This window comes from Lampetra fluviatilis, chromosome 21 (assembly GCF_964198595.1).
Source record: "Lampetra fluviatilis chromosome 21, kcLamFluv1.1, whole genome shotgun sequence".
Lineage (NCBI taxonomy): Eukaryota > Metazoa > Chordata > Hyperoartia > Petromyzontiformes > Petromyzontidae > Lampetra > Lampetra fluviatilis.
In genome coordinates this window covers 10,380,952-10,404,103 of record NC_136295.1, presented here as the reverse complement: position 1 = coordinate 10,404,103, position 23,152 = coordinate 10,380,952, and the positions used below count along the sequence as shown (strand labels likewise).

General features: G+C 50.8%; 2 protein-coding genes across 2 annotated transcripts; both read left to right on the top strand.

Annotated features, from left to right (window-relative positions):
• The first annotated feature begins 8,471 nt into the window (after positions 1-8,471).
• Positions 8,472-9,480, top strand: LOC144938106 (uncharacterized). Its single transcript, XM_078865804.1, has 2 exons — positions 8,472-9,192; positions 9,404-9,480. The coding sequence occupies exons 1-2, from the start codon at positions 8,472-8,474 to the stop codon at positions 9,478-9,480; spliced, it is 798 nt and encodes a 265-aa protein (XP_078721930.1).
• Positions 9,252-22,667, top strand: LOC144938219 (nucleolar MIF4G domain-containing protein 1-like). The gene is made up of 11 exons (XM_078866035.1): positions 9,252-10,217; positions 11,560-11,702; positions 13,080-13,275; positions 13,644-14,027; positions 15,141-15,251; positions 15,609-15,782; positions 16,487-16,608; positions 18,342-18,474; positions 18,746-18,877; positions 20,506-20,615; positions 21,416-22,667. The coding sequence occupies exons 1-11, from the start codon at positions 9,510-9,512 to the stop codon at positions 21,591-21,593; spliced, it is 2,391 nt and encodes a 796-aa protein (XP_078722161.1). The 5' UTR covers positions 9,252-9,509; the 3' UTR covers positions 21,594-22,667.
• The last annotated feature ends 485 nt before the right edge of the window (positions 22,668-23,152 follow it).

Sequence of the window (23,152 nt, the reverse complement as noted above, 5' to 3'; positions counted from 1 at the left end):
GAAGGCCGGCACGGCACACGAGGGGGTGTGTGACCAGCACCACGCCCGGCCGCCTTTGTCTCCCCAGTGGCGATGTTTACACACCGCGCCAGGGTCTCATTTGATGCTGAGTCGACGTAGGGGAGTCCCAGGACCGGTTAAAATAATCGTTACTGGTGTTGGCCATGAGCGGGAATCGAACCCGGGTAGCCGGGTTCGTAGCGCAGCGCGGTTTAATATGAGATATACACGGACACACGCACACAGTTGTACTGTTAAATCCTAGGCATGATCCATGTTCCAAAATAATGTGAAAAAATATATATATAATCATTATTCGCTTCTATATGTAACACGTATTTGATGAGACGTATTTTAAATGTATAGCTTGGCCGCCGATTCGAGTATAGCCGTTACACACAAGCGCTAAGACGACGTAAGACTATATAAATCACATTCTATTTCTTTAAAAAATAAAACAAGTGTCCGTAACATTCACCGCTTGACAAAATGCTGAACGAAATGAGTCCATGCAGATAGTATACACTGTCTGACCGTAATGGTGAAGTATGGTCAAACGATCCCCCCCCCCAACTCCCCGCCTCGCGACTGACACGTGCATGGGGCAGTCCTTAATCCAGCAGTGGATTGCGAAACAGCTGTGACATTAATGTGTTTGTTATGTACGTATGTTGATAACAAACACATTCATGTACGTATGTTGATCTTCTTTCGCACCGTACGTAGCCAACCGCGTTCATCGGAGGCGCGGGGGAAGGACAACAAACTAAACACAAGAAGTAGTTCTAAATAAATGAGTTTTCAATCGAGATGATGATTTAAAAGCGCGTATCTCCCTGTAGCTTCCTAACATCGGAAGGCAGAACGTTCCAGACGGTCGCAGAAGCGCATCTGCAAGCGCGCGATGCTGGGACCGTCCTTTGTGCGATGGTCATATTTTAAAATTATATTTTAAGAAGATAAATCTACGGCGTGTTATCTTTATTAATGTGTGTCAGTGTCTTTTGGTAATCGCTGATTTTAATAAGCGACGAAGACAATTGAGGTGTGAATTCGAATGCATCGTTTGACAATGCAAAGTGATGCATTTATAAACACCCCAAATCAAATAATTGGTAGAAATTACAACAGAAATGTACATTCTTATTTATTTAAAGCTTTCGTGACTGCAGTGATTCATATTCTTGGTTCTTTCGGTAAAGTCACGTAGAAGGGAAATAATAAAATAATACAAATATAAAACAATAAAAATTCTCACGACGTTTCGACTGCAACACAAGCAATCATCATCAGGTGTGAAATCCACAGCAAGACATTTTAAAATCCACAACAAGAAAATTTGAAATTTTCTTGCTGGGGATTTCACACCTGATGATGATTGCTTGTGTTGCAGTCGAAACGTCCTGAGAATTGTTATTGTTTTATATTAGTATAATTTTATTGTTTTCCTTCTACGTGACTTACCGAAAGAACCAAGAATATGAATCCCTGCAGTCACGAAAGCTTTAAATCGAAATCTACATGTTAACTTAAAAAGCGTCTCTCTCTCTCTACGTCTCAAACACAAATCTCGAATACGCTCGTGGAAGCGTTTTGCCGCTGTCCGTGAAACTTACAGTCGACACGCGCTTTAAACACATCTCTTACAATTCACACATAAAAAAAAACTAAGTAAGTTTAACAAAATATCTGAGTTGCCAGTAGGTTAAACAATCGTGATGCTTACCGACAAATCGTTAGCACACTGGGTCTTGTGATCAGTGCGGAGGTTGCCAATTGGATTACGATCTGTCTGTCCTGTCCATACGTACGGCTGCTGGATGACGCCCTTCTTTGTCCCACAGCCACCGCAGTAACATTTTAACATAAGAACCGGGTCGTTGAACCTCCCCCCTAGGTCGACTCGGCCTCAAACGCGTCGCTGATGCGATGTGTGCGCGTGTGCGCTGTGCCGGCCACCGAACCGCGTGGGTGCTACTCGCCAACAGCGCTTGCCCCGACGTTCCGTTGAGGCTAAACGGGTGGGGGACCTTTGTATTTGTGTGCGTGTGAGCCTCAGTACTGGGAGTGTCTGTGCGTCTGTGGGTTGCGGTAGTGCAGCGATTGGCGCGCTGCGCTACGAACTTGGCGACCCGGGTTCGATTCCCGCTTACGGCCGACACCCAGTGACGATTATCTGAACCGGTCCTGGACCTCTCCTAGGTCGACTCAGCCTCAAATGAGTACCTGGTGCGATGTATAAACATCGCCACTGGGGAGACAAAGGCGGCCGGGCGTGGTGTTGGCCACCCCACCCCCCTTGTGTGCCGTACCGGCCTTAATAGGTGCTCGATAACAGCACTTGCCCCTACAGTCTGTTAAGGCTATATGGGGGATCTTTGTCTTTTCGGGGGGGGGGGGTGGGAGACAATGGCGATCGGGCGTGCTTCTAACAGTAACGACGACCCTCTCGCGGTGTCGCCGTGCCGGCTGGCAAAGGTGCCGCTCGCTCCTCGCCTGCGGGACTTGAACCTCGCAACCCCCCCCCCCCCTGCACCACCACCACCTACACCACCACCACCTACACCACCACCACCTACACCACCACCACCTGCACCACCACCACCTACACCACCACCTACACCACCACCACCTACACCACCACCACCTGCACCACCACCACCTGCACCACCACCACCACCTACACCACCACCACCACCTACACCACCACCACCTACACCACCACCTGCACCACCACCACCTACACCACCACCACCTACACCACCACCTACACCACCACCACCTACACCACCACCACCTACACCACCACCGCCGACCTCTCACCGCAGTGAGTCGGGTGGACGAGAGAGTGGGAGGTCACACGGAGGGGCTCTCAGCCCTTTGTCTCGCTTTGTGCGGTCCGCGTGTGGTCTCTGCGCGTGTCGACACAGCGAGAGGGGGGGAACCATTTGTGCCATTGAGGGTCGCACGCACGCACACAATCGCCGTGGCCACAATCAATGCCCTCCCCACGTGTATTTTTTTTTTTGGGACCCGACTTGTGACCCCCATTGAGTTCCGTTCTCCCTGAATTGCGGAGGCGTGCGGGAGTTTTTTTGTTGTTGTTGTTATTAAGGGTCCGTGTCAAATGGCCTTCGGTCTAAACAAGCAGTGATGTTGATTATACTATATTCTAGATTTGAAGCTTTCGTGACTGCAAGGATTCATACTCTTAGTTCTTTCGGTAAAGTCACGTAGGTAAAAAAAAATGAAATTAAAATTAATAAAAATTAAATCACGACGTTTCGGAGGCAACACAAGTCTCCGTCATCAGGTGGGACCGTCACAGCCAGATTTGCTGCATCAAGTGAGTCAGGGATTCAAGATGCAAGCTCTTAAATACAAGTTAAGGGGGAGGAGAGGGGGGGAGGAGCTTATCAGAATGTGGTAGCCAATGAATGGAGAGCACGAGGTTCTCGTTGGCATCGACGTGGGGATATTGATTCGTCGATTAGCGGATGCTCTACAATCGAACTCGGATGCTCTACAATCGAACTCGGATGCTCTACAATCGAACTCGTCGTCTCAACGACGGCGATTGGTTCGACGGAGCCGCTCGTTAAGTGAATTTGGTCGTTAAGCGAGTTTCGAAAATTCACGCGAAAGGGTTCATTCGTTCCCTTTTCACCCAAAAACGCACCTTGTACAATGTTAACAATGGATATGAATGTATAAAGATACTGACAACGTTATAAACACATACTATTACAAAGAAACATGGTTAATCAATGCATTAATGAATATTTCCTGTACCTACAACAGCCGGTCGTTAACAGGGGAATGTTCGGGAAGCGAATACATGGGGCTCTATGGAGGCACTACACTATTATACACTACACTATACACTACTATACACTACACTATACACTACATAGACAACAATACTATACACTACACTACTATACACTACACTATGATACACTACACTATACACTACTATATACTACACTACACTACTATACACTACACTATACACTACTATACACTACACTATACACTACACTACTATACACTACACTATGCACTACAATACTATACACTACAATACTATACACTACACTACTATACACTACACTATGATACACTACACTATACACTACTATACACTACATTACTATACACTACACTATACACCACACTACTATACACTACTATACACTACACTACTATACACTACACTATACACTACTATACACTACACTATACACTACTATACACTACACTACTATACACTACACGACTATACACTACACTACTATACACTCCACTACTATACACTACACTACACACTACACTACTATACACTACTATACACTACACATTGGACTCCATGGAACCCAATGTGTAGTGTATAGTCAGCGATTAGTCGTTAACAGGGTTGGTCGTTACGAGGGATTCTATAGCACAGGTGCCGCGGTGGCGAGATGTTAACTACCTCGCCTGGTATGCAGGGGTGCGTGAGTTCGATCCCGACCCTGACGCCTGCTGCTGTATATTTGGAGTCTGCGTGTATCTCTCTCATCATCATCACGGTGGCTAGGAGATGTTAACTACCTCGCCTGGTATGCAGGAGGTCGTGGGTTCGATCCCGACCCTTACGCCTGCTGCTGCATATTTGGAGTTTGCGTGTCTCTCTCTCATCATCACGGTGGCTAGGAGATGTTAACTACCTCGCCTGGTATGCAGGAGGTCGTGGGTTCGATCCCGACCCTGACGCCTGCTGCTGTATATTTAGGAGTCTGTGTGATCTCTCTCCCCGTGGTCGCGTGGATTTTTCTCCGGGTTCCCCTCCGTTTTTCCCTCCGAATTTAGAATCTACACGCGTTTGGTATACACAGTATGTAGCTACTGCTATATATGTCCACGAGATAAGCCACTTCGTTGAGCTATCATTCGTGATCACCAGGTCGCTTCTGAAAAAGATATGTATAGCTCAGTGGGCCTTAACTGGTAAAATAAAAAAAAATAGTTTCTAGTTTTTTTATTTAGGGACTGCGGTGTTGGATAGGCCCGGCACACACAGCCTGTGTGTGTAGAGTGCACTGCATCTGTGTCGATCCACAGCTGGATTACGATCAAACTGAGCAGAGTTGATTTTTAAGTAAAGTCACCTGATGACGGTTGCTTGTGTTGCTTCCGAAACGTCGTGATTGAATTTTTTTCTATTTTTTACCTACGTGACTTTACCGAAAAAAACAAAGAGTATGGTCCCTTGCAGTTACGAAAATTTCAAATCTAGAATGAGCAGAGTTGGTTGCGGGAATTTGTTTGACCACAACTCACCACGCCGGTCAGCGCGAGGTTTAAGTGCAGATGAAGATTGGCCAGAACCGACCGGCTGTGTTTATTGGTTGTTATTATTCGCTGTGGCGAGGAATCGAACTCAGGTCGTCAGGTTCGTAGTGCATGCAGCGCACAAACCGCTACGCCACCGCTGCAGTATAGGTAACGTAGATACGAGGTAAGAGCTCATTGTGTTATCAATTTGTGACGTTTATTCAAATAAAACACGAGCAGCTTTGGACGTGACCATCTGTCCGTTCCTTTCGCCAGGCAGTCAAATTTGTTTTTTTTATTAAAATATTTGCTTGACCAGTAAAGACTTTTTTTTACAACGCGTTTTAATAGTTTGTATGCATACACTGTAAGTGTTTTAAAACAATTCCGCACTTATATGTGACATCAGTGCTCTATTAGATTGATCGGCAGGTCACGTGCGATGTGGGTAAAATGTGGTTATTCTCGCCTCTTTTAAGATCTTTCAAGACGTCTTACCACCGTGGAAGAGTAGGCCAAATGCCCTCTAAGGGAACACGAGAGCTCACACACTCGTGGATGGCCTTCCGTCAGCATTGGCGTGAGGAGGCAATTGCAGGGCTGCACCTTTTCCTTTTCCCGCTGTCTTCTTGCAAAGCCGAGACAATATTAATATAATTATTTAATTTCGATTTAAAGCTTTCGTGACTGCAGGGATTCATCTTCTTGGTTCTTTCGGTAAAGTCACGCAGAATGGAAATAATAAAATAATAAAAATAAAACATCATAAAATAATTCTCACGACGTTTCGGCCACAACGCAAGCAGCTGTCCTCAGGTGAAGAACAGGTCTGGCAGACGCTGTCTTCAGACGCTGTCTTTCTGACAGACCTGTTCTTCACCTGAGGACGGCTGCTTGCGTTGTGGCCGAAACGTCGTGAGAATTATTTTATTATGTTTTATTTTTATTATTTTATTATTTCCATTCTGCGTGACTTTACCGAAAGAACCAAGAAGATTATTATTTCAGTTTAAAGACTATTTCACTCGATCCCAAGTGTGCGATTGCATATGTAGCGAGTCAACATTATTCCGCGAATGTTGTCAATGTTACATGACTGCTTGCTACTGCGAAATAAATGCATTCGAATCATATACGCAGCTTGTAGATTTTTATATATGATGTTTCGCGGCTAAAATATATTCTAAGTTGGCTTTGGCCCTCAATGTAGGAACGACGCCCCGGCGGTCGAGACTAACGACGGATTGGCAGCCAATGGAGGGAGCGCGCCTGACAAGCCATCCTCCGCGGAGATGCAACGACACTGATCAACTCGTGTGCATGTGTTGGGGTTGATTGCAGGCGAGCAGGCTGTGGAGGCTGGGTCACGTAGCCCGCATACCCAGCCACTGCATGCCCAGGTAGCTTCTGTTTGGCCGGACAGAGCGGGGCTAAATCGGCGCGGCACGGACGAGAAAGGAGATGGAGCTGTTATTGGTACAGGAGGACGTGGAGCTGAGAGGGCTTGCCGATGACCGGTACCAGCGGTGTTAAGATCGATCTCTGTGGAGGAGGTTCGTGAAGGACGCTGCTATTGGGCAGTTGGAGGCAGTCGCCCCTCCAGTAATAACGGAGGGCTTAGAAGCGACGCTCACAACAACGAGCGGAGCGCCGGGCGGATAAAACGCGGTGAATCGGCACAGTACGGAGCCACGGGTGGTTTGCATCTGCCATCTCAGTCAACCCACAGCACCTGGGTTCGACCCGTGACCTCCTGCAAGCGGCGAGCCTTCGACACTTCAAGTGGCCCCATAAAAGTGCACGTAGCCTGGCACAAGCGCTGCGGTAACGTCACCGCCACTTCGTGGCGAATGGCGTTTGTTGTTGTTGTTGCAGCATACGATTACGACTCATTTGCGGTGGATTTTAATCCGGCAGTGGATTAATCATGGGTGATTCCAACAATAACAATAATAATTGCGATGATTATTGTCACTAATAACAAAACCCAAATAAACATTGGGCTTCGCTTTGCTCTCAGAGTCTGAAAAAGGTTGAGTTTTCAGGGAGGGGGGATATCATGCGTCGTCTTCATCGGTCGACATCGTTCAGCATCGGAAACGGTCCAAACGCGAGAGCTCGTGTCGCCACCTGCCGGAGACATCGGCGAACATTTAAACGTGGCACCAATTCATCACCACATCCACCAATTCACCACCACCAATCAGATCCATCAGGCAGCCGTGATGGTTCCACTTCTGGATGAGATGGAGCGATGCGAGTGGCTGTATGGATTCACGTTCCACCAATTCACCACCACCAATCAGATCCATCAGGCAGCCGTGATGCGATTGGCTGTGTGGATTCACGTTGCACCAATTCATCACCACCACCACCAATCAGATCCATCAGGCAGCCGTGATCGTTCCACTGCTGGATGAGATGGAGCGAGGACATCGGCTGGATGGATTTAACTTTTCACCAATTCATCACCACCACCACCAATCAGGTCCATCAGGCAGCCGTGATCGTTCCACTGCTGGATGAGATGGAGCGATTACATCGGCTGTGTGGATTTAACGTTTCACCAATTCATCGCACGTAAGCTCTCGGTGCCAACATTGGTTCTCACCTGCTGTTTACAGCCCTGAGTGGAAATTCCACATTCATATCGCGGGAAAGTATATTCATAGGACAACCGCTCCACAAAGTGGTATCAATTTTATAGACACAGGAGGGTATGATGGGCTGAGTCAACCAGGTGAGTTCTATGTTATTTGGTTGCTATGCAACGACTTGGTATTTGCATTATTGCGTTGGTATTTTTTCTAATTACCATAATATTTACTGTATATATACATTACACATTCTCATTACCATACTAACATTTAAACAGCGGTTATATTCATATTTCAAAAGTCACACTTATCCCATGTAGTAAATCCAAACATTTCTCGACCTCACGCCGCTTATCAACTGTAGTAAATCCTAACACGCGTGTGGCAGTATTCCGCGCTCCGATTGGCCGAGCGCCTCCGACCAATGAGGTCGCTCGTCTCTCGACCAACATGGCTGCGCCCAGTGGGAGCGTGGCTGCACGTGGGCTGCGTGGGATCGCTTAGTCGAGACGGAGATTCGAGCCGAGAAGGCGAAACAGCGACAGCGACTGAACCATGATGAATCGTAGAGGCGGGGGAGGACGAGGAGGGAGGGGAGGAGGTAGAGGAGGAGGAGGGAGAGGAGGAGGAAGAGGTCGAGGAGGTGGAGGAGGGAGAGGTCGAGGTGGAAGAGGAGGTGGAGGATTAAGAGGACACAGGAAGGAGGAGGACAACCTGAGGCGGCTGCGAGTTTCTGTGGAGAAGTTCGCGAGGGGCGCAGACGGAGACTTGAAAGACAGCGAGGGCTCGGACTTTCGGGGTCCCTCCAGGGGGCTCTCGAGGGGTACCTCCCGTGGGGGTACCTCCCGTGATGACTCGAGGGGTCCCTCCCAAGGTCTCGCGAGGGATCTTGCCCAAGGTCCACACCGGGGTCTCTCTCGGAGGACTTCAAGGGGAGGTTCCTCCATGGGGGGCTACACACGGGGCGCCTCCAGTGGTCTCCACAAGGACCCACCACGGAGCGACTCCGGGGACCCCTCGCGGGATCTCCCAAAGGGTCCCGGCGACGCCGACATCGGCGGTGTCCCCCACGGGCCCTGCGGGGGTCGCCTCTCTCGGGGTCCCACTCAGGGCCCCTCGCGCAAGGAGAGACGCAGGCGGGAGCGGGCGCTGAAGAAGAGCAAGCGGCAGGAGCACTTCGCCAAGTTCCAGCGGCATCGCCCTGGCGGCGGTGGCGGCGATAAAAACAAGGGAGGAGGTGGTGGTGGAGGTGGCGGAGGTGGCGGTGGCGGAGGAGAAGGTGGCGGAGGCGCAGGAGGAGGTGGTGGAGGAGGAGGTGGAGGAGGTGGTGGTGGCGGAGCAGCGGCGGCGGTAGCGAGCCGCAAGGCGCGGGGCAAGGGTCAGCTCGCGAGGGCCGACGCCGAGTCGGAGGAGGGGAAGGAAGTCGTCGTCGGCAAGACGGCGACGCACGAGCGAGGGCTGCACGACGAGACGAGGGTTGTTGGCAAAAGGAAGAGAATCTACGACGACGACGACGGCGAAAGCAGCTGGGCCGAGGATAGCGAGGGCGATGTTGGCGACGAGGTGAGGGCGACGCGAGCCGGCGAGGTGAGGAGGATGGGCCTGATGGAGGCGAACCGAGCGGAGGAGAGGGAGATAAAGCGCCTTGAGAAGCTGCTTCACATGGACAAGAAGAAGAAGGGCAAGAGGAGGGGGGGGGAGTCGGAGGAGGCGAGGCTTCCGCAGGCGTTCATGTTGGACGGCCTGGACTACATCCTGGACGCAGTGAGCGGGCGGAAGGCGCTCGCGTTTTACGAGGAGGACGATGAGGTGGTGATGCCAGCGCAGGAAGAGGTGAAGGAGCAGAGACCGCGGCGTCTCGAAGAGATCACGGGCAACAAGGCCGCGATTCCGGAACGGGAGCGACAGAAGATGGCAGGGAGCGGCGATGGGGCGTCTTCCGAGGACGAGCTTGGGTTGTCGAATGATGGAGATGATGATGGAGAGGATGATGAAGAGGAGGAGGAAGAAGAGATGTCGGGCGACGAGGAGGAGGGTGAGGGAGGAGGCGATCGGAGCGAAGAGGAGGAAGAAGGAGATGACGTGATTGATGATGAACTCGCAGGACAGGAGCAGCTGTCTGCTGTCGAAGATGTTAATGATGTAGAAGATGATGATGACGATGTAGAAGATGATGACGATGTAGAAGATGACGATGTAGAAGATGATGAAGATGATGATGGTGATGATGATGGTGATGACGGTGACAGCGCCTCAAAGGATGATGCGTGTGAGAGCGGTGGTGATGAAAACGACCAAACCAGCGTGAGTTTAAGAACAACAAAAAGTGTAAATAAACAGCGGGGTGACGTGAAAACAGACTTAATTGTTCAGTTTAACACGTAGGCTTTCAGATTCTAATTCCTGAAAGTTAAGTTATTGAGGTTTCATACTCTTAGGTTTTTCATTAAAGTTACGTAGGTAAAAAATAATATAAATAATTATAGAAATATTGAGGTTTACATATTTATACATTTTATTAGTATTATCACAGTGGGGATGTAGCAATTCACAGATGCAGTGAAATGTCACACACTTCACTGTTGCAATTCGAGCCCCAAAATACCCTCTTCCATCATTGTGGCGAGTGTTGCGGCCTCTAGCGGCTGCAATGTTTTCCTGTAACCGAGTGTCTTTCAGAGGCTGCACCACGAACTCGGCGACCCGAGTTCGATTCCCGCTCACGGGCCAACGCCAGCGACGATTATCTGAATCGTTCCTGGGCCTCCCCTAGGTCGACTCGGCCTCAAATGAGTACTCGGTGCGGTGTGTAAACGTCGCTACTGGGGAGACAAAGGCGGTCGGGCGTTGTGTTGGCCACCGGGGGGACCCCTTCGTGTGCCGTGCCGGCCTTCATAGGTGCTCGCTAACAGCACTTGCCCCCAACAGTCTGTTAAGGCTTTAAGAGGAGCTTTGTCAACTAAACTATAAAACATGTTTTGTTTTACCAGGTAAGGCTCACAAATGATAGCTCAACGAAGTGGCTTATTGCGCGATTTGTTTTTGTTAAAGTAGCCAAATACTCCAAACGCATGGTTCTTAATGTGGAGGGAAAAACTGGAAGGCCCGGAGAAGAAATCCACGCGACCACGGGGCACGAGACATGCAAACTCCAAATATACAGCAGCAGCAGGCGTCAGGGTCGGGATCGAACCCACGACCTCCTGTATACCAAGCGAGGCAGTTAACATCTCCGAGCCACCCTGGCGCCCGGTGGATTTTGTCAATCCACCGCTGGGAGAGGGCTTCTCCCACCCAGGGCACGAGAGTCATGACCATGCTTCATGACGCTGGTCAATTCGGGTTGGTGATGGCAGTGAGTGACCCATTAGCATAGCTGTCCAGTGTCCAGACGCTTTGCAACTGCATCGGTACCCACGGTTCTACGATGAGGGGTGGGGGGGTGTTGAAAATTAGACCACGTGGCCCATTCATTCTTCACACGGGGGGGGGGGGGGTCCACGCCAAGCAAGCGACGCCTACTGTGAGAACCGTAAATTGAGACGAGGGAGCATCGGTCGTATGGTTACAATAATGGACCTTTCTGTTGTTGTTGCACTGCCGTCCGTTGAAAGCTGTGCAATGTGCCTGCTTTTCATTCGTGCAGCTTCCGGCGGCTGCTGCTGCTTCTGTAACCCAAGCCGTCAAGTACGTCCCCCCGCACCAGCGCATGCGGCCTCCCGAAGAAGACGCCAAGAAAAAGGAGGAGCTGCAAAGGCTGAGCAAGACCGTGAGAGGGCTCGTTAATCGGTGAGGCTGCCCGAGGTTTTCCCGGTGAGGCTCGGCGGGGGGGGACGTGCCGTGAACCAGCAAGGGCCTTTTTCTCCCGTCAGCCCTCTCCTCCTGGTGGACCGGTTTCTTCCCGCTTGTAAGCGCTCATTCTTTGGCCAAAAACATCTTCAATGTGTACAGGGACTCCTCTACTTAAGAACGAATTAAACTCCAGAGATCTGTTCATAAGTCGATTTGTTCGTCCAATTTTACTCCTGTCGATTCCAAACATGCTGTACGGCGTGTACACTAAACACGGGGGATGGCTTTAAAAGTTGTATAATCTCCTGCAGATGTAGATGCCACTGGTTCTTCACGTTCTGCAGATGTAGATGCCACTGGTTCTTCACGTTCTGCAGATGTAGATGCCACTGGTTCTTCATGTTCTGCAGATGTAGATGCCACTGGTTCTTCACGTTCTGCAGATCTAGATGCCACTGGTTCTTCACGTTCTGCAGATGTAGATGCCACTGGTTCTTCACGTTCTGCAGATGTAGATGCCACTGGTTCTTCACGTTCTGCAGATGTAGATGCCACTGGTTCTTCACGTTCTGCAGATGTAGATGCCACTGGTTCTTCATGTTCTGCAGATGTAGATGCCACTGATTCTTCACGTTCTGCAGATCTAGATGCCACTGGTTCTTCACGTTCTGCAGATGTAGATGCCACTGGTTCTTCACGTTCTGCAGATGTAGATGCCACTGGTTCTTCACGTTCTGCAGATGTAGATGTCATCACCGCCATCTATTGCACGGCGGTTGAACTTACGACTCTCGGTCCAAACAGGCAACTGGACATATGGACATATTTGTTCGTATCTCTAAAAGTTCGTAAGTCGAATGTTCAGAAGTAGAGGAGTCCCTGTATGGAGGAGCGTGGAGCCTTGGCTTGGGGCGGCTGTCTTCCTGCCCGCGTGTGGTTCCTCTCACGTCACGGTCGGTCCGTCTCTCGTCGTGGGCGTGTGAATGGTGCGCGGCGCATTACAGATCGAAATTCTCTGTCAACCCCTTATCAGTGGCCTACCTTATGACAGACCAATTCAGACCTTATTGGTCACCCCGTGCCCTTATAAATCTCAACGTTCATCCTACAAAGTCCCATCACGAGGGAGAAACACAGAGACAAACTATTTTCTTTTTTGCCCGTATTGAAACGGCTGTGCGCCGTACGGACCTGATAACTCAAATTTCCCTGTACAAGAATACGGGGTAAACCGTGATGGGTCGACAGCTATGCACAAATCGAAGCGTCTGCGGACGCGCCTTTACCGAGCACGCACGCACGCGGGCGGTGCGGCAACATTTGGTGCCACTTGCCAATTTTTGTTCGTTCCCCCCCCCCCTTCCGCCGTGTTAGGCTGAGCGAGGCGAACCTGCCGTGGGTGAGCGGCCAGCTCGAGGAGCTGTTCCTGCGCCACAGCCGGCACGACGTGACCAGCACGCTGACCGGCGCCGTGCTTGCCGCGTGCGTCACGCCGGCCCCCACTCCCGAGCGTCTGCTCGGGGAGCACGCGATGCTCATCTCCGCGCTGCACCACAACGTCGGCGTCGAGGTGACACAACGCGTGTGCCGTGACCCCCACCCGATCCCCGCGTGTGTGCGTGCGATCGTCGCGGGGAGTGTGGTGGTTTAGCTCGCTGCGCAAAAAAATCGGCGGCCCGAGTTCGATTCCCGCTCGCGGCAATCAACACCAGTGATGTTCATCTGAACCGGTGATGGGCCTCCTCTAGGTCGACTCAGCCCGAAATGCGTATCTGGTGCGGTGCATAAACATCGCCACTGGGGGGAGGCAAAGGCGGTCGGTCAGGTGTCGTGTTGGCCACCCACACCCTCGTGTGCCGTTGCCGGCCTTCACAGGTACACATTGGGGTGGGGGGCGGGGGAACGACCTTTGTAATTTTGTTGTTCTTCACGCGACAGATCGGCGCCGCTTTCCTCGAGGCTCTGGCCAAGCGCTTCGACGCGCTCCACCGCGCCCGGGACGGCGGCGGCGACGACGACGGCGGCGGCGGCGGCAAGGAGTGCGACAACGCGGCGGCGCTGCTGGCCCAGCTCTACCTGACGCGCATGGTGCACTGCTCGCTGGTGCTCGACGTCCTGCGCCGGCTGGTCGCCTCCTTCGGCGAGCGCGACCTCGACGCGGCGCTGCTGCTCCTGCGCTCGAGCGGCACGACGCTGCGGCGCGACGACCCGCTGGGGCTGCGCGAGCTCGTGGCCGAAGCGCAGCGCAAGGCCGCCGCCGTCGGGGGGGGGGTGGCCGCCGGAGGGGCGCGAGCCGACGGCACCGCGCGCGACGGGACCAGGGTGAGCGGGCGATTGTTTTATTTTTTTGTGGGCGCGGCACGAAACGGTGGGAATGGTCCGGAATCTTCTCGGTGATTTCACGGAATCTCAACGATTAGCACGTCCGGCTGCGTACGGTGCGAAAGAAGTTCAACGTGCATGAAATGAGTGTAGCACCCGGCAGTCCGATATAGATATCTCTCTACAGGCAAGATTCCCCCTTTTACGACGTTGCAACGCGATCCTTGAAACCCTGTCGTCGTAAATCGGACCACTATTTTCCCCACAGAGAGTAGAAACGTCACTTGCCGATGTGTTTTTTCCTTTTATCGGCCGTGTTTAACAGGGTTTGAGTAGATTACAAAATCCACACCAACGCTGAGGATAACGAAAGCCCCACGTCAAGTCCACTTCGGACAGCAGGCCGACTCTGTTGTTCAGACGCTGTTTGGGAGTCGTGTGGGATGATGCGTCCGGCATCAAGTTTCCGCGTCGTCAATCGATCCACGGTGGCGTCGTATAAACCTCGTGAATGTGGATCGTCGTTGTAAACCACCTGTGCATGTAATTCACAAGTCGCTGTCCATCACACTGCATCTTCTACCAGGTCTGCGAATATACGTAACATATCAATATATATATAGCATTGCTTTGATATTTTTAATTAAATGAACGTGCATGTATGTACGTGTAGTTGGTGTGTTTATGTGGGGGTGTAAGTGTGTGTCGGGGCAAGTGCTCGCAAACAGCACTTGCCTCCCAACAGTCTGTTGGGGCTATGCGGGCGATCTTTGTGTTTGTGGGTAGCGGCAGTGTAGCGGTGAGCGCTACGCTGCGCTACTACGAACCCGACGACCCGAGTTCGATTCCCGCTCACGGCCAACACCAGCGACGATTATCTGAACCCCCGTCCTGGGCCTCCCTTAGGTCGAATCGGTCTTAAATGAGTACCCGGTGCGGTGTGTAGTAAACATCGCCACTGGGGAGACACAGGCGGCCGGCCGCGATGTCGGTGACCCATCGCCCGCATGCGCCGCTCGCGAAAAAGCACTCGCCAACCCCGGCGGTCTGTTAAAGGCTACGTGGGTAGGGGGGGGCATCCTTCTATATTCGCGTGTATTTTTTTCAACGCAGGTGCGCTACCTCCTGGACACGATGCTGGCGCTCAAGAATAACGACGTGCGCAAGATTCCCGGTTATGACCCCAGCAACCTGGAGAGGCTGCGCAAGCTCCTCCGCTCCCTGGTGAGCGGCTCGTCCCTTGGGGCGGTTTTTTGTTGGCGACCTTTTTTGTTTTATTTTGCTGCCGCTGTCTCTGTTTTTGTTTACCTATTAACCCCGCGAGTTGATCCCGATCGTGATATCGGCCGTCATGTCGCGTGACAAATAGCATAATCCATTGAGAATCTGTCGCGGGACGGTGCAATCTTGGAATCCACAGGAGTAAAAGTTGGACTTACAAACAAGACCTCTGGAACACTAACTCGTTCGTAAGTAGAGGAGTCCCTGTCCGTTGAACTCCTCTCGCACCGTACGTAGCCGACCGTGTTAATCGACGGTGCGCCCCCCCCCCCATCCCCCCCCACCCTGCCATCTTCCCAGGTGCGCTCGCAGGCCGGTGGCGACAGCGACCGCGTGCTGCGCGTGTCGCTGGAGCAGCTGCTCTCGGCGGACCGCGTCGGGCGCTGGTGGATCGTCGGCTCGTCGTGGAGCGGGGCGGCACCTGCGACCACGGGCGCCGACGAGGGGCAGCCTGAGCTGCCGGTCGGAGGCGAGGTGAGCGTTTTGCGTATGCCGCTGCGGCGGCGTGAAATGTCAAGATGTTGAAGCCAGCGGGGAGGAAGCTTGCCACGTTTGGTGAGCATTGATTCTTGAGAGCATTCAATTGGGCATTTAGACACTTTCCTTCTCCTGCAGGGATATCAGAGATTAGGAAGACACCAGGGGGTTCTAGAGTTTATTGAAGCAGTTTATTGAAACACGTGGTTTAGACGGGTTTCCATTGCACTGCAATCTGTAATGTGTTTGTGCTGGCGTCAACCTCTATTCATATCCTCTGTGAGTACCTGAATCGTCTTGTTAATAAAATACTTTTGACACTCTGGTTGTCACCTGACGACACTTGGTGTTATTACCAGCGAAACGTCGTACTCAAATAGCAAATGTTGTGGGTTTACTCTCCAACAAACCGGTGTGCTGAACTAGTCACGAATTGGCATGTTTTTCTTACGTGACAAACCTTACTAATTGGTTGCGTGGGGTGGTGGCGGGTTTTAACGACACGTTTAGACTCACGTGATCTAACCCAAAAACCTCAGTTGTGGAAAATATTTTTGAAGCAAAAAAAAAAAATGTGAAGCCAACGACAGCAATCTCTCAGCAGCGCTCAACGGATCCGACATTTCGAAAACCTCCCCCGCAGACTCGGTAACAACGCACGGTGAACATCCTAACGAATCTGGTGGCAACCCGGCGTGCAGATGAGCGCCAAGATGATGGAGCTGGCGCGCAAGCAGAGGATGAACACGGACATTCGGCGCGGGATCTTCTGCGTGCTCATGACGAGCGAGGACTACATGGACGCCTTTGAGAAGCTCGTGCGGTGAGGGTCCAGAATTAAAGAGTCCGTCGTGTATCGCGATTCCGCGGAGGTGTCGAGAGAATTTTCATAGTAATGATAAAAACACACACGGGGCTGCGATGGATTTTGTTTGCTCATGCCACTGCTGGCGGAAGGGTTTCTACTCGCGGGAGCTCGAGGGAGAGCGTATGTTGGCCTCCTCTTTCATGCTGGCCAGATTTCTTTTCGGGGTGGGAGTATGGGGGGACATTTTAGCCCACCGCACGCGGCCTGCCGATCGACCAACTGGCCTATAGATCCCGGTTTAACCACGGGTGGTTGAATCCCAGATACAAAACCCAGAATCTCTCTTCTCTTTCACCCTTGAGCCACCACCTAGCCACCTCCCTAACGATGATCCCACTTCTTATTGTGAGGCCGGAGCCTGGACGATTGATCAACTGTTGAATCGACTTTCTTTTACTAATTGTGGTCAATTAAACACAAGCGGCCACCGCAACATCCCGCCCAACAAGCAATGCCCAGCGCGATGCGGCCGGTGATACCCGCGGCATCGCCAAATCTCCCCCGTCACCTCCCGTCCACCGACACGTGTGGGAACAGGGGTGATTTCCCCCACCCCTCCCCACCCACCGCCCTCCCCAACTGATTTCGTGTTGTCTGACGACGAGTCTGATAATAATCGAATTGATAATCGGTTGAGGAGTCGATGTCTGAGATAATCGAATAGATTTGAAGTTTTCGTGATTGAGGGGATCCATACTCTTTGGTTCTTTCGGTAAAGTCACGTAGGTATAAAGTATCAAAATAAATTAAATCGCGACGTTTCGGACGCAACACACACGTGACTTTACCGAAAGAACCAAAGAGTATAATCGAATAGCCCATCTCCAACATGAGCCCATTGCACTCCATCACTTCCTTCTGGTCCCTTGAGGCATGCATCAAACGTCCATTGGATCTGCGGGGGTGTTTTTTTCTTCGAACGTCTCGGTGCCGAAAGATTACGAGATCTGCCTGGCCGTGTTCTCTCAGTGAAAGGGGTACAAACCTTTCCCCTAGGTGGCTGAGGATGGCTCGGAGGACAGAGCGCTGAGCTCTGGCGTCGTTAGGACCCTGGGTTTGAATCTTAGTTTCGGCTATACGTTTCCTATACTTTGCACCCCTGTCGTGTTTTTGTATTGTTCGTTGTTGTCGCCTTCTGACCTGGCCCCTTACAGGACATCTGTGAAATAGAGCTTTGTAGCTCATCGGATTTCTCCAAGATAAATAAATATTCAGATTTCTGACAAGTTTGTAGCGAGTTGGCGGTGTCGGGGCCTGGTTACCAATGACTGCATGAAAAAAACTACCGATAATTCTATACGGTTCTGCGATTGATTTGACTACATCCCAGCGCTGAGAGTCAAAAATAACCACGCGGCAAAACGTTTATTTCCCATAGCAGGGCGCGAGTGGAAGAGTTTGCTGCCCACTCTATATTGTGAGCCCAGGTCACTTGGAAGGCATCTCGGGGGGGGGCGGGTCGCTTTGCGATATCCGCTTCCACGGAGGCCCTTCGTCACGCACCAAGTTGTTCGCGCTGCTGTGGGGAGATCCCCTTTGGGATGCTTTCGTGTCGCGACGTGACAACGAGCGCAGCGGGGATTTTAAAAAAAAACAATGCGAGAGAGGAAATCGGGGAAGAATGTTGTTCTGGAGGAACTCGCGCTGCTGTCGGGGCTGACCCGTCGCACCGCGACGCTTCTTTGCAGCATGGGGTTGAAGGAAAAGCAGGAGAGGGAGATCGTGCACGTGCTTATGGACTGCTGCTTGCAGGAGAAGTCCTTCAATCCCTACTACGCCTACCTCGGACAAAAGCTCTGCCAGTTTGACCGCAGGTTTAAGGTGAGCGTGCCCTCTTGTATTTTCAAATATCTGTAGATGTACAGGGTTTTATTGATGATATTGGTCGCGAAAGCCTACGTGTTAAACACATATATCGATATTGTCAAAGTAAGAGAAGAGAGCGGTTTAAACTAGCAAGTCTGACAGCTTCGATTGGCAATAACCGACGATCTGATTTTGAATTGCATTTTTCTCGTGGATTTCTGTTTTTGCCGACGCCGCAAAACTGACAACAAAACGGGCCCTCGTGTGCACGCTCGCGCGCGACCAGATGACATTCCAGTTCAGCATGTGGGATCGCTTCAAGGCCCTGGGAAACCTGAACGCCACAGCCACCACCAACCTCGTCAACGTGCTGAGTCACCTGCTCGTCCACAAGGGCCTCTCCGTGACCGTGTTCAAGGTGAGCCGTGCGCGGAGCGTGGCCCCTTGAATGTGTTGCGTGGTAGAAAAGGATGCTGAAGCCGGTCATGTAGGGGCTGACGCCAAACCGTTTATTCAGGGCTTACGCCTAACTCGGGGGAAGGGGTTAACACAACGGTTCTTAACTAAGCTCCCCAGGGGAAGGGTACTGGGAGTTCCCTACACCCCACCAGGCTATCGGGCTCTTCCCACAGCGCTGACCGAGGGTTCAGCCAACTCGGCCAGCTGGGCAAAGTAGCCCCTTGGGCCCGCCTCTCCACCCTCTATCCCGGAGCCCCCTACTTCCTAACCACTCACTCCTCTGACTCTCGGCGAAGACCCCGTCCACGTCACGGGTCTCTCCTCAAATCCCCCGGGGGGCATGACGTCACTTTACCCTGACGGCATCCCCCGAGGCGAGTGTGACCGTACGTCCGCCCTCCACTCCTCAACAAATGCATGGTGGTCCATTCGTCCTCGGTTGGACCAACTAGCTGTTGCACCAAGTACCGAGATGTGATACGACGTTATGATCGTACACGTTTAGAGGGTGCTTCAAAAATATGTGAACACTTCTGAGAATTTGCAACAATACCACGAGGCATGTGCCTCCGGGCTCTGGAGACCACCTGGAGATTATTCCAGGGCATGCGTTTTACAATGATGGCCTTACAATGATGACTTTATGAAGCTATTAACATACATTTGTTATTATGTTACAGTGTATTATCCGTTCTTTTTCCATTCAAAACGATAGTCCCATATATGTGTTAAAACAAAAATGTAAGCACCCTGTATATATGTATAAGTGTACGAGTAGTTACACATGAGACCAGTGTGGTGGAGTGATATGTGAACTGTTCCCTGGGCCCCACTGCCCTTCAAACTGGACCCATGGGCTGGTCTGCATTGACCAGCCCATGGGTCCAGTGTTAGTCGATGGACGGTCGAGTTAACCGCTGTAGTCTGCGCTCCTTCAATGGAGGAGGAATAGCAAAAGCATGCAACACACTCGTGCAGCCCTCTCATCGTGGCCAGCAGCAGACCTCCACATTAACATTTGATTCCGAAACATATTGCCGCCGCCATCATGTGCAAAGGTTAGAATAGCTTATGGGCAATGTTAGTCTGTAACGGAGGCGGGGATATAGCAAAGCTCCACGAACTCTCTCTCCTGAAGCCCTCTCGTAATGCCGAGCCGACCTCGACACTGGCACCTAGCTCCTAAATCTATTGCCACATGCAAGGATAGAATACTAATACTGTAACACGATTTTTGTTCCTGGGTTGTAAGTGTTATTTCCTAATTGCTTACGCCTCAAAAGTACAGCAAATGACTATTATTCCCCACAAACTTTGCTTTTGTGACCAGTACAAAATCAAAGTTAATAATGAATTCAACCTGGCTCTGTGGAGACGAGGGCTGGTAATTTGAATGCTTTTAAGTTCATAGGTCCCTTGACCCACCGACTCTCTCCCGAAGTCCCCCCGTGGCTAGCAGACCTCGATTATTGGCATCTATTTCCTGAACGTATTGCCGCTGTCGTGCGCAAGGATAGAATCGCACCGTCGGCGCTCGTCAGCATTCGCGTCGCCGCTGTCGCCCTCTTCTCTTCTCGCACAAACAAGGCGCTGGAGTTCAGCGAGATGGACAAGCTGTCGGTGAAGTTTCTCCGTCAGGTCCTGCAAAAGCTGCTCCTGGAAGCCTCCGAAGAGCATCTGCCCGACATATTTTCAAAGTAAGAAAAGCGCGGCGCACGGGTTTTTTGTTTTTTAAACGAGCGAAGAAAAGCGTGCGCGTGCGTGGACGCCTGCGGAGAGAGCGCCATCTAGCAGTGGAACGACAATAGGGCCAAGGCGTATATGCAGGTAGTCCTCCGAGTTACGATGGTCCGACTTACGATATTTCGATCTTACGATGGCGATAGCGATACGACAAAATTGCCATCAACAACCGAACATCGTTCAAGTATGCAGACGACGGACAGAATCTTGGTGAGAGCAGTACAATGTGATACGTTACGATACGTTCAATGCATGTATGACACGTAGCTTTAGCGGTTTGACTTTAAGGTTACCACGATACGTTCAATGCATGTTAAAAGTTTTTTTTTATAGCAGATAGCATTGTTTCCTGAAAAAAACTTTCTATTAAATTGCAGTTCATATAGGTAGGCTCAGAATTTACCTTGGTTTTTTTTTTACTTTACATTTTACTGTGCAATACAGTATTGTAATTAATAAATACATACAGTATATCATTTATACAGTACGGTACTGTAAATTGCTCTGTTTTGCTAAATTATCACCATTCTTGAAGACTCCTGGGTAGGCTGGGCCATCTTCGACTTACGATATTTTCCACTTACGATGGGGTCGTCGTAACGCATCTCCATCGTAAGTGGAGGACTACCTCTCCATCGGTTGTTTACGCGTTCACGGAAGACGTTACAATAGGTGCCACCCGAAAACCCATGGGGAGGGCTACGTGGGGCAACCACAAAATTGTTGTCGCGCCGCTCTCTGCCCGGCGTTACAGGGCGGCGGGCAACCCCAAGCTCGCTCTGCTCCGGGAGGGACTCAAGATTTTCATGCGGCACTTCATGCTGCGCGGAGCCGCGTCGGGGGACGCGGACGAGGCCGAGCTGCTGCGGCAGAGGATCGAGGTGGCGGAGAAAGCCCTGGAGCAGGAGCGGAACCCGGCCGCGAATCTGTGATGGTCGCACGCGGTTACCGCTGCTATTGTCGTCTCCACAAGAACACACTGCGCCACCAACCCTGTCACTCGGTCAGGGAGGCCTAGTGATACGGCGAAACCGGTGATGTGTCGTGCAAAACTCGAGCTCCGCGACAATCCCACCGTCCGTTTTCGATGAATGTTGGTTCAGCGCCGATGAGCCTTGCTCATTTACGTTTTTAAAAAATATTTTCTATTTTCTGATGAAATATTTATTGAATTGCGATGCTCGTGCTAACTTGCCCATTAAATAGGTGCTCTCCAAAACGTGCTCTCGAGTAATCGAGTCACCCGGTCTGACTTTTGATGTGTTTCTGTCGTGCTGCGCGACTCCGATGGGTATTTGTTCCACGGAAAGTCACGGTGAGCCAGTTGCCCATCTAGTTAACAACATAAAAAACAACATCAAAGGGATGTGTACGGAAGAAGAGGCATCAACGGAACAACACGTGAGGGGGGTGCACGGGCAACAGCAGGGCTTAAAATAACCAAAAAATAAGCCACAGGCATTGTGCATCAAAACAAGAACGAGGTAATGAACACCTCCGATCAAGCATGGTTGGTCATGTACGGTGCGAAAGAAGTCCAACATACACATGGGACAGGTGATTGTCCACGTTTTACTGTACTACCACCTGGCGGTAGTCCACGGGAAGGAAGTTTCACAACATGTGTCTGATCCCCCAACCCTCGCCTCCACAGTGCTGCATTGCCAGTATGTGCCGCCACCATTACCTCCACCCAGCTAGTTGTAAAGAGATTAAATTATAATTTCGCCATTCTATTGCTTTTGAGATTTAGAATTCCAGTTCCAACCACTTCCCAAGTTTATATTTCGAGCAGTGGGACGCTACGTGTTCCATGGTTTGGAGTTTGCCAGGGCTGATGACTTCGGTGGCAAAAGTGATATTTAACCCAGTCCTGGGGCATGCGCTTCAACACACATTGACCAGCATGGGGAGGTCGTCAGCAGCAGAATGGCAAAGAGCCTGGCGATGTTACTTTTGTTATCGCAAACATCAATTGTAAATACTGTAAATGTAGAACTTTGTTGCGGTGATTAAATTCGTATCTTTGTGAAAAGTAAAACGCTTTTATATTACGTTTAAAATTTACGTGTGCCTTGTACGCTCTCGGTGAATGACAGTAAACACATTCCGATCACGAATATAATTTCAGTTGCCCTGACATATCTGTGCAATAGAAGACTATGAATGGAAAAACGTGATGGCTTTTTCGAAACTATTCAAAACATTGACTGTCTCTTTGAGATGGCTAATATCAAGTGTCAGGAGGTTGCTGATTTTGGACTACCTCTAAGCAACACAGTCTAATACCTGGAAGAGTCAAATGATGAAATGGATATCTCTACTGCACGTCATTCCTGCTGTATAAAATGAATAACGTGTGTTCTCGTGCAATGCAGTAACCTCCAAATAGGACGGTTGGCTACGTGCGTTGTGAAAGAGGTTCAACGTCGTGAATTCGAAGTGTATTGCAAGCGGGGAGAACAGTTTGAAAACAAACTTTTTTTTTCTC